This window comes from Notamacropus eugenii, chromosome 2 (assembly GCF_028372415.1).
Source record: "Notamacropus eugenii isolate mMacEug1 chromosome 2, mMacEug1.pri_v2, whole genome shotgun sequence".
NCBI lineage: Eukaryota > Metazoa > Chordata > Mammalia > Diprotodontia > Macropodidae > Notamacropus > Notamacropus eugenii.
Genome location: NC_092873.1, coordinates 242,928,677 through 242,941,204, shown reverse-complemented (window position 1 = coordinate 242,941,204; position 12,528 = coordinate 242,928,677). Strand labels below are relative to the sequence as shown.

Sequence of the window (12,528 nt, the reverse complement as noted above, 5' to 3'; positions counted from 1 at the left end):
TTCATTGTGAGGTGACACACTTTATATTAAGTGACCTAACTAAATGTCATTAAGTTACCGTCTCCATGACCCATCCATCAGGCTAGTTTTTAACATCTGATATGTACCACTACATAGCAGTCATAAGACTTTAACAGGAAATGCAATGAAAACATGGCGTCTCCACACTTGGCTTCTATTCTCTGTCATTTATCTTGGTGCTGTAAGTGTCTCCAGATTTTTTTTTTAATGGGAACATAACGAATGGAAATGTCTTCTTCTAGACAAGTCTAGTGTTAACTTTAAAAGCACTCTTTTGATAAATAAAATTACCACATGGTTCACTGGAATACCTAAAGTTAATGGAAAGGAATGCCACAGGGATGACAGCTACAATCACTCAAAGAACCCCCCGAATCACCTTTAGAACTTTATTCCAATCACATCACAATTAGAATTGGGTCTCCAGATCCACTCTTTTGTTGAATATATATGAAGGACCTAATTTATTTTTACTTCGTGCTGATATACCTCACATGTGAAATCAGTCTTTTTTGAGGGCTTGTGGTTTGGGAAAACCAGAAATAAAATTCACTGGAGCAGAGTAAAACAAACAGCCCTCTGTTTTCTGGCTTATTTCTTCTACACACAGTTGGGATTTACCTGATTTGTCACAGCTGGAAGGCCTTTAAAATATGACCTTCCAGCTGTGCCTTAGATCATAGCCTTAGACCTATCACACAAGAGAATGGGTGTGTCTACTACAATCCCCCTACTACTTCATGGATATCTGTAGATTTGGCAGTAGTCTGCTTTACAAGCAATAAATGTGTATATCACAATCTATAATATTTGGGACTGGGGTAATCCATTTTGGGGTGGGTGGGTGGAGGAGGGCTTCTTTTAAAGCCCAGGTTAGCCCTGGTGTCCCCAAATGTGCTTTAGTTTTGGGGCCCACCCAGTAATATAGATTATAATATATAGATTATAAGAGTTCTAGAGACCAGGAAAGGGTGCATGTAAGAGATTCCTCAGACCTCCAGGGCTAGATTGGGGCCAGGGCTTTGGCTTTAAAACAACCAATCAGCATTTTTCAGCTAAGGCTGAATTTGGCCACATGCCCAGGCATCCCCTTCCCCCACTCTAGGAAATATATGTTGAATGCATTGCCTTCCCCCTACTTTGGGAATTACATGCTGAATGCATAATGCATTAGGAAGATCATAGGTAGTACTCTGGAACCAAGCCTTAAACTGGGCTCTTAATTCTCCTTGACAATAGCGGATGCAATTCCACGATGCTGTTTTTCACTTATCCGTAGAACTCAAGATACACAAGTCACAATTCCCACTATTGCTACACAGGGATCATACGGATCATTAGACTCTATTTTTAAAAAAGTAAAATACTGTAAATTGTAAGCTCCCAGAACACAGGGCTCACAACTGAGAACAAACATTGTGATGTGTTTAAGATTAAGATTTCCACTTGGATAACATTCACTAAACACAGGACCACACAGGAGCTGGCCAGCTACTCCCTAACACTGAAGGTAAAAAAGAATCCCACAAAAGTCAACACAATTTGATGAACTGAGAGGGCTATCTCTGTTTATTCACTTAAAATTCTGAATAACTGCTAGTTCATCAGTAGAGAAAAACTGACCTATTCTCTTACAGAGTTCTAAGTGGTGCATTATAGTGGTAACAAAAACCCAGTGCCATTAAACTCTATATAGGGCCCCCTACGGGCCACATATTGATTAAAAAAACCACACATTTATATTATCTATGTCATACTATATTCTTATTTATGTTGTTAAGGATTTTCCAGTTAGAGTTATTGAGGCTGATGCTGCTGGTGTAGCTAATATAGTGCTGAATTTGGAGTCAAGAAGACCTGAGTTCAAATACAGCTTTTTAGACATTTACCAACTGTGTGATGATGGGCAGCCTCTGTTTCCTCACCTATAAATCAGGAATAGTAACTATCTCCCAGGGTGGTGGTATCAGATGAGGTCATCTATGTAAAGCACTTTGCAAACCTTTAAGTAGCTGTATAAAATGTTAGCTATTTATTATTATTGACCCATTCAATAAAGAAGTTTGCTTAACAATAATCTCTTTTACAAATACATGACATTCAACAGAAATTCAGAGGGCATCCTTTTTGGCAGCCAGCCCAATTTTCCAAATGTACTTGACTAGGAATGTTTTAGGAAGTAGGGAAAAAAACAAACATTTATTAAGCACTTCCTGTATGTGAGGCACTGCGCTAAGCACTTTCACCAAATGATCCTTAAAAAAAGAAGAATATTTGGGTGCAAAAGTCATAACTCCCTTCTCTTTCCTCCCTTCCCCCAAATTCAAGCCACACATGAAATTCCTGACCAAATTTCTCAGTGCCTAGCGCTGAGCCAGCTACAAATAACCGCTTCTTGAATGTGGTTTGGGATCTCTCCCAACTCTCACTGTATCTACCTTCAGCCTAACGATGCTTTCTTTCTCCCACCTCCACAAGCCAAACAGTCACTTAAAAAAAAACCAATTAAGCTAAGTGGACTAATTAAAATTTCCGTCTCTCCTTCAGAACCATATGTGAGCAGGGGTTCTTAAACTGGCATCTAGAAACTTGTTTCTAAAGAAAATTACTTAACTATTTAAATGTAATTGGCTTCCTTTGTAATGTTATGCATTTATTTTTATGTGTTTAAAAACATAATTCAGAGAAGGGGCCAAAGACTTCACCAAATTCCTGATACAGAGGGTACATTAAGCGTGGCCTTGACTATAGCCTTTTGCGAGCTAGGTCTGTGGCTGAGTGTAATTTTTTTTTTGCCTGTTATACCCTCCCATCACAAACTATGAATCTAAATTCCAGAAGAACTAATTCTATAAGTAAATGTGCATTAAATGGAGACTGATGTGTGGTGTTTAAGATGAAGTGCTGCCAGATTCAAGAATACCTAAATACAATCATGCTTCTTCCCTACTTTTTGGCAATCTAATAAAGACACTGGTCTTCTCTAGGCCTCAGGACACTAATACCATAATCTCACAGAGTTATTACAAAGAAAGCACTCTGAAAACCTGCATAAATGTGATTGTTACTCTGAAAATCATTCTGGTGGAAATATAGAAGACAAGGAAAAAAGTGTCAAAAAAAATTACAAGGAAGGAAGAGGAAAAAAATGCTCTGAGCTCATGCATGGTATAATCAAAATTTTACTTCACATCATGCAAACTGCTTTAGTCACAGTTAAAAAAGGCCTGTGTTCTTGGGTTCTGGCAGATTAGTCTGAACAAGTGAGGAGGCCAAGGAGAGGAAATCTTAAGTGAGACTATTCCATATCTCACAGCCAAGATGAAATTTTGAAGGCAAATGGGGAACCTCAGACCTTCTTTTTTCCTTTTTTTTGGCAGTAAAGAGAGATTGCTATAGGAACTAATGATAGGGGTGGTGGTTGGCATGTATGAGATTCATGACACCCTAGATGTAAGAACCATGGATGCTCAGGTCACAAGGGTTTCTATATTGGCTCTTGATGAGAACATGTGTTATGTATCTCCAGATCCGCATGCTTCCTATAAAAAAATGTCCAAATTGCTATTCTGAAAATTTAAAATGTTAGAGGAAAGATCTTTTTTTTGAAAAATAAAGTGGAAATGACTTTTCTTTACTCGCTATAAAGATTCAATTAAAAATAAAAGATCAGGGAAAGGGATTGATGTACAAAGTAAAAAGGACTTCTTAAAATGCTGTATTGTTTCAAAAATAAAAATCAGACAGCAAAAGCATCTGGGGCAGCTGTGAAAGCATTCAGTTGCCAATGGAGGTATTTTCTCTTCTCACCACAGCTGTTCAGCTCAAGGCATATTTTGTTTTCCTTTTTCATCAAGCTTCTGAACCCAAAATACTTAGCTCTCAAATAGCATTTGAATTTTCTTGAATTGACTGCCACCTTGTGGAAAACTCTGGGAAAGTAGGTTGATCCTTCAAGTTCAAAAATCAGAGAGAGCTTTTTTATGACAATGTAATTATAGATTATCCTGCAAACTGGCCACCTTCACCTGGTCTTAGAGTTGGAAGGGACCTCAGAGGCCATCTAGTCTAAAGGTTCTTGGACAAGGTCTACAGAGCCCCAGGAAATCTATCGACAGACTTCAGACTGGGCAGCCCACAGTACCTAGACTGCAGTCAAGAAGACTCATCGTCCTGAGTTCAAGGGCCTCAGACACTTACTAGTTATAGGACTTTGGGCAAGTCATCTCACCCTGTTTGCCTGAGCTTCCTCATCTGTAAAATGAGCTGGAGAAGGAAATGGCAAACCACGTCAGTATTTTTGCCAAGAAAACCATCGTAAAGAGTCAGATATGACTAAAAAAGAACTAAACAGAAGATTTCAGAAGTCCTGGAACTTGTATTTATTTTCACTATCTCTAAGAGAAATTTAATTTCTCCTTCAATTGGAAGATAGGCAGCAAACTGCAGTACTATTAGTTGCCCTCATGACTTTGTCACTGATAGAAATCCGAGATATTTCCATATTCACATTAGTTGTTACAGATGTCTTGAAATAGTTCATAACTATTTTAAAATTACAGCAGTTACTAGACTTTAACTTCCTATTATTTTAAATGCATTGTTTTGTTATTTAATGCAATAAAAGAACCTATATTACTATATTTAATTTGATTTTAAAGTATTTTATAATTACTTCAATATAAATGAAATATATTTGATAGCTATATTTCAATATAATTGAAGTGTATAACTGAAATTTATAATCCTATACATTTATTTGATGCATTTATAAGTATTTTTCTGAGAAGGGGCCTGTGGCTTCACTAGACTGTTAAAAGCCACCAATGAGTTAAGAACTACTAGACTAGTCCAACTTTTAACTGAGCCAGAATCTCATTTATATGAAGTGGTCATACACCACCCTCACGTATTTTAGACAGGGACTGTGCCAAACTTTAGTAAGAATTCCAAGAGTACAAGTCATGATCAAGTCAGATAATTTCATCATTCCAAAAATTTATTTGAACTACAAATTGTGCTTTTCAATTTTCACATGAAAGGGTAAACTTTTACTTGGAAAATGAGGTGTGTGTGGGAGAAACGAATATACTAGTTAGAAAAAAATTACATCTGTGAGACTGGTTCTACACCTCAGATTCAGTGAAAGTATGAGCACATACACTCGGTACAATGGAGAACAGGGGTCACTAACTTTTTGCAAAAGATCATCTATTTTCCAAGTCCATGAAGGCTTAAGATTGATTATGGAGAAGTAAAGGGAGAAGGAGTGGAACAAAGGAGAAGAGCCAGGTTGTTGAGGAGAGAGGAACTGTGTCCAAGTACTGACAGTGAGTGGGGGCGAGTGGCCTGGGAGGGGTGGGAACTGTAAGGGGAGAAGAGAATAGGCTGCTATGTATCTCTCGCTCTAATGTGTAATGGCCCAAGCTTGACAAGGAAACATACTACAGACCACTGGCCCCATAATCAATCAGATTAGGCCTCATCATAGACTGGTCAGTCAGGAGAACAATAGTTGGACATCTAGCACAGATATTTAATAATAAATGCATGATGACTATTGAGAGTCTAGACTCTCCAAGACAGGATAATCATTCTCTTTTTAATGGAATAAAATGCACTTAGATAATCCGGTAACCTCCTAGATGCATTTCAGTAACAGAAAAACCCTGCATATAAATTATGTTCTTGACTAAGCTGTGGTAACTTAAAATAGGCTGGAGGAAAACAGCTTAGCACAGAACCATAATTATGATCTAAAGATCAGGACCAACGATGAAAGATGACCACACTTAGGAGCCAAAGACGCACTAAACATCCATCCACTTTCTGACACAAATACAGGTAATTATGATAGAATCACACATTATAAATGCATTAAATTATTAATGTATTAATTAATTAATACAGAGGCCTATGTGAGCGGTGAAACTCATTACCAAAGTGAGGGTCAGATAAGGCTTCATGGAAGGGGCGGTATTTCAGTTGACCTTTAAAGGATTCAATGTGCAAAGGGTCATTGTATGTTTGGAATATGGAGAGGAAAGGCAGGGTTTATCACATGTTGAGGGATCTGGCCAGGCTGGTCTTAAATGCTAGGCAAGAGAAAATCAACTTCATTCAGCAGATATCTTTTTTTTTTTAAATTTGTAGGCAATTGGAGTTTAGTGACTTGCCCAGGGTCACACAGTAAAGGTCATATTTGAACTCAGGTCCTCCTGAATCCAGGGCCCGTGCTCTGTCCTCTGTGCCACTTAGCTGGCCCATTTTTTTCCTTATTATTTTTTTTTTTTTTGGAGGGGAGAAGGCAAGGCAATTAGGATTAAGTGACTTGCTCAAGGTCACACAGTTGGTAAGTGTCAAGTGTCTGGGGTCACATCTGAACTCAGGTCCTCCTGACTCCAGGGGGGTCTGTTCACAGAAGAATTCTTCCCAGGTGACTGTACCTAATAATCTCTTTTTAGGTTGAATGAGCCACATCCCTTCTTTTTTTCTAAATACAAACAACAGAGCACTCTCCTCTTTTCTTCCCCAATTCTGGCTGGATAGTCCACAGACTCCAGGGAATGAAAGCTCTCCATGGAGTTCAGCAGAGTCCTGTTCCCCAATCCCACCTCCAATAATGGAAGCTCAGTTGTAAGCTTGTGTGTGTGTTCGTCCTTTGTTGCCAAAGAAGACCATGCCATCAGAGAAATGATGACATGACTTGTACTTGACTTTGTTTTGAGTGGGGGAGAGCTGTGCAGGTCACCAGCCTCACTTCTCCTCCAGAATCATCTAAATTCAGTGACCAGATATTCATCAGAATGACTGGAGATGACCCAGGATGAGGCAATTGGGGTTGAATGACTTGCCCAATGTCTCACAGCTAGTGAGTGTCAAAGTATCTGAGGTGAAATTTGAACTCAGGTCTTCCTGACTCCTGCATTGGTGCTCTATCCTCTGCACCATCTAGCTGCCCCGAGTTGTCAGCTTAAGACTTAAGAGACAACCTATTTGATTTACCTGAAAATACCTACCCATACACCCTAAGCATTTCTGGTTTCGAGGCTGGAGCTTTCCTGTATAATGGTCAATTACTTTTAATATTTTCATTTCCTTGGGAGGGTATTTGCCATTCAAAAACATCAGACTTCACCATCTGCCTTTTCAAAAACTTTTAGGCCCAATTCCAAATTCTGTCCCGCAAGGGCTGCCTCATGCTAGCTGTTTACCTTGCTTTGAAGCTGAGGAGTCTTCCATGGGCAAACCATTGTCATGGCTCCCTTCCTCTGGAACAGGCACTGCAGGGCAGCTTCCAAAGGTCCATGGGCCCCTACCACCAGAACCTTCTTCCCATCTATGACGAAATCTGAAAATTAAAAAAAGAAAGACCCAATTGATCATTATCATCAAGATTTCTGGCCTTTTCTGCAAGATCTAGATGTGAAGAAATGAAGGTCCCACTTTTAACATGAAGCCAGTTAGGACTAGTCTATGATGGACAACTCAGCATGACAGCAATCTCTCTCAGAATGCTCCCTGGGGAGGAGGATGCTGTGTGCTCCTCACCCCAGGGAACAGGCTGTTCTGAGAAAATAAACTTTCAGGTTAACCGATAAAAACCTTTGTTTCAACCCGTTACTGGAAAAACCTCCCTACAATGCATTCTAAAAATGTGCCCTTTTATAACCTATACATCAAGGGATTTGTGACCTTACTGTTGTGGTTAATTCCTTCCACTGGTTCCACAGAGTGCAACCAATCCCCACTTTTCTAAATCTGTTTAATTACTGTTCATCTTTTCCCACAGTTCCTCCAAAGAGAATCTACCCAAATGAGAGCAGCCTTCCTAGGGTTCTTTTTTTTAACAGTATGTGGGTACCAGGGCAATGTTTACAATACTTCCTCCTTTTCTGAACATACATTTTCTCATTCATATCCTTTATGCCGATGAAAAAATCTGCAAAAAACATGCTTACAGAACACTATCGTCTTCTTTTTAAAAAGATAAATCACGAAGGTCCTTGAGGTACCTTGGGGTGATCCGTCTGAATAATACATATGAGCTAACTATCATGTAGATGGTGTAAGCAAACTGGGCTTTCTGTGTACACTGACCCCAAGACAAATCCTGGAAATAAATGCCTGACATAATCTTGCTGTGTTGTTGTTTTTCTTTTTTTTTTCCTTCTAAAAGGAGACTGAAATAAAATTTAAGTCTAGTTAATCAAGGTTTTATGTATACTATGATTAAGTATGATTCAACAGCATAGTCAGTAAGATGGATACCCTACAATCATTTACTCACTAAACTGAACACTTGCAAAGCAGAGAATACCAATATCTTTATTTTTACACACCGAATTCAAGGCCAAGGGGATAAACCTGAAAATAATCCCTGAATGGCAGCACTGCTTAGAATGAGGCTGCTCCCTGAAAACTCCTCGAGGCTCCCATTCATTGAACTAAACTATAACTTGTTATGCAATGGAAAAGATGTGAGACTAAGAGTCAGAAAAGACCTGGGTTCTTCTAATCTAGGCTCCATTAAGGGCTAGCTGTATGACCTCAGGAAGGTCACACTTTTCCTCTATGGGCCTTAGTTTTCCCTCATGAAAACACCTAACACAATAATTCTAGGAATCTATGCTTATTCAGACAGTCTTTTCAATTAGCACAAGAGGGTGGCTTTGAAAGAAACTAAAGCCAGAAGCATTATTCTTCAGTGTATCTGCTCTGCTTCTGGGGAGAAATTGAGAATCTATTTGAAAATATTTTTTTCTTTCAACTTCATGTCTTTTCCTTTTATATAGTATTGTTAACTCTCCCAGGTATAAAAATCAGCCAAGAATGGATAACTATAATCTCCCCCCCCAATCCCTCCCCAATTAAATGATTTCAGGGGGTAAAAAAATGAAAGTTTGAATGAGAAAATGAAGGTAACTTTTAGATTTTAATTAGAATCTCATAAAAAGGTAACCTTTCCAAATATATAAACATTAATGTCATGGATATAATATCTTTTTAGGATAGACTATAAGAGGAAAGAATACTAGATCTGGAGGCTGAAAACCTTGAATATCAGCACTGTAATTACTAGGCAACCATAGGGGAATATATTACTTAATCTGAATCTCCATTTACTCATGTGTAAAGTGAATAATACCTGTCCTGCCTAAGGTACAGGATATTGGAAAGATCAAAGCAGAAAGCATTAGGAAAGCTATTTGTAGTAGCAACAGTTAATTTTTGATATTTAAATAGTGCATTAAGGTTTGTGTCTGAGGCAGGATTCCAACTTTGGTCTCCCTGACTCTAAGGCTAGCCCTTCTACCTGCTATCCCCAAGGAAGGTAAGACAGGAGGCAGCATGCATCAGGAAAGTTAAATCATCTCCCCTCAGACTCCAATAAAAACTTCTCAGGAACTCTGAACCCTAAACTACCAGACCTACTCCCAGGCCAACCCATGAAGTTATTATTGAGGAAAAAATCATGGCATGGTAGTGGCCCACCTTACTCACTTCCACCAACAATTGCTGACCAATTACCATCAATAGACAAAGGGCCACAAGAACCCCAGAAATGCCAGCACACCCCAGACCCCCATTCCTTCATCTAGCCTCTCACTCCCACCAAAAGTCAAACAGCTGACACAGGGCATGCAAGCCAGTCTAGTGGAAGCAGCTTCCTAAGGGCACTAGTGACAAGCGGCGGCATGTGAAAGACCAGTCAAACCACCACCACCATCCTAACCACCATCTCCTATCAGACCCGATGGAAAAACCCCAGGTCCCTGTATCCAAGAACCTTGGGAACAGCTGTTACTTGCTGCCACAGTGTTATAGAACGTTTATAGCCATCAGGCTGGGAAAGAGACCCATGTGGAGATATAGCTTGAGACCTGCTCTTGGAGATAATACTATGACCACAGCTACTGAAAACCCAGAAAAGAAAGTCCTTGCCACCAAAGTCCTTGGCACTGTGAAATGGTTCAGCTTCAGAAAATGGTGATTTTATTGATGGAAATGACACTAAAGAAGAGGTATTACCATTACTATAAGGACCATGGGACATTTCCATCTCATTTGAAGCTGAATCCATCCTTCTTTCTCCTTCCTTTTCTTTCACTTGAAGTTGAACCTTTTTTTCCTTCTATCCCTCCCTCCTTCTTTTAGCACTATTTAAATGACAATTATTATCATTATTACTTTTGCTATTACCTGATTTTTCAAGAAGTTCAACCACAGCTCTGGCAGTAGGTGAAACAAAACATTCATGGGCATCTCCACGTACCAACTTTCCCAGGTTGACATCTGTCACCCTGAGACATAACACAAAAAAATAAGTGAGACAGTAGCAAATACTCAACTAAATTCAGCATAGAGAAGTTTAAAGGAAATATGACCCAGTGCTTGATAAACCAAATGATTAAAAATAAGATTAAAAGTGAGCAGAGAATGAAAGAAATTTACTTTGTGATGAACATTGCTGGAAAAATCTTCACTCTGACCCCCACAGGCCAACAAGGAGATAGCAATGGGAGCTATAATTTAGTTTTCAAGCCTTAAATTCATGTTTCAAGCCTGGTCCCCAAGTCTACTTACTGCTAACCATCTCACCTTTGGACAACCTGACAGGGTCAAAACCCATATATATTCATCTCCATGTGTATTCCATTTCTGTGATTTAGACCTTGAAAAAGTCACTAAAGTTCTATTCTCTCAGTTTCCTCAACTGTAGAATAAGGACAATGTAATAGATGATTGCTAAGGTTCCTTCCAGCTCTAGGGTTAGGATACCGTGAACTTTGGGTACCAGAATTACTTAAAGTAAGGATGGAATAGAAGAGGAGAAGTTGGTTCGATTTCTTTGCCAATTCAAATTCAGGCCAAAGTAGACTCAAATTCTCTAAATGTGCCTAACATGAGTGAATGGTCTTGATACACATTATTTGCGAAATAGATTATTTTTTTAAAAGAATTTTTCATATTTTGCTACTTAGAAAATTTTGAAACCAGTCGCTGAAGGTGATAAACTCACTGTCAAATTTTAGAAGTTCTCATCCATCAAAGCTAAAGTACATTAATAAAGAAAGAATAAATAACACATAAACTTCCTGTTTTCCATTAACCTAATACAGGGCGTGACTTAAGATGGCATGTTCCTATGACACCTCGAAATTTCATCACTATGCCCTGTGTTAACTATTAGATAGTAAACTTTGAAGAAAGATTCATGGTTTACTATCTAATAATTAACACATGGCCCATATATTCTCTTTATCCAGATATATTTAATTTATTTATTAAGCCCCAAGCCCAGCACTCTATCCACTGTGACACTAAGTTGCCCCAAGTGGCTGATACAGCCACCAGAAACCTGATACATAACAGAAATGATTGCTAGCCACCTGTCCTTAACTGAAGTCAGTGTTAGGGCCTAAGCAAGAAGACCTTAAATATATTTCAGGTATCCTGTGCTTTTTTAACTGAGTAGCTTTTTTAACTACATGGGGAGTGAATTTAAGAGAATCTTATCACAAAAACCAAGCACATTCTTATATGGTATTAGAAACAATAAGATCATAAAAAATAGAAATTCCATTTGCAAAAATAATCATTAAATACTTGGGAATTTACTTACCAAGCATACACATGAAAAGTGTAAAGAGAGTCAAAAAATTATAATAACTGAAATAAAGGAAGACCTAAAAGGCTAGAAAGACTATCAGTGTTTATGGGATGGATTGTATCAATGCAATTAAAATGATAACACTCTCCAAATTATTTTAGATATTTAATAAAATCCTAATAAAAAATGGAGAGAGGCTGCATGGAATAGTGTTTAGAGAACTGGCCTTGGGAATCAGAAGGTGCTGGGTTCAATTCCATCTATGGTACATACTGGCTGTGTGACCCTGGGCAAGTTATTTAATTTCTGTTCTTAAGGCAACTAAGGAATAAATTGCAGAAAAGGTATCTGTTTCCATGAGTAAAGGGAGTTCCTTACTGGAAACAACAACAAAAAAACTGAACAAGGTAAAAACTATTTTAAATATCGTTCGATTTTCTTAAAAGATAATATAAAAGCAGTATAATAGAATGGAAAGAGCCAGGGTACCTGGGTTTGAATTAGCTCTATTACTACTGTGTGACTGTGATTTTGATTAAGAAGAAAACCTTTTATGGTTGTTTTTTTGTGGTTCTGAACTGGGCTGGAAATGCTGTAGTCTACAATCCCAGTGCTGCCAGGAAATTAGATCCCTGGGTGGGTTAATCACAGAGGACAATCAAGGGATCAGAAATAGAGTTTCTAATCAACTAAATGACAACCTAGTGATTCAAAAGAATATCTCATTGAAAATCATAACTTGTTCTATACAAAGAATCAAATCACCCCTAGAGCTTCCAGGGTTTCTCAAGTTTTCTATGTGACTTGTTATGACAGGAAACACACACACAATGGAAAATTTAGTGAAAATAAATCATGTAATAAAAGTGAACTAATATCAAAAGCCATTTAAT

At 38.3% G+C, this 12,528-nt stretch overlaps 1 protein-coding gene across 1 annotated transcript in view; it reads right to left on the bottom strand.

Moving 5' to 3' along the window:
• Nucleotides 1-12,528, bottom strand: part of MTHFD1L (methylenetetrahydrofolate dehydrogenase (NADP+ dependent) 1 like) — a 211,194-nt gene that overhangs the window by 180,009 nt on the left and 18,657 nt on the right. Inside the window, exons 6-7 of the mRNA XM_072643697.1 lie at nt 10,225-10,325; nt 7,236-7,372 (exon numbers count right to left, since the gene is read on the bottom strand). Of these exons, the coding sequence (XP_072499798.1) occupies nt 7,236-7,372; nt 10,225-10,325 (238 nt within the window). The remainder of the gene's footprint in view (nt 1-7,235; nt 7,373-10,224; nt 10,326-12,528) is intronic.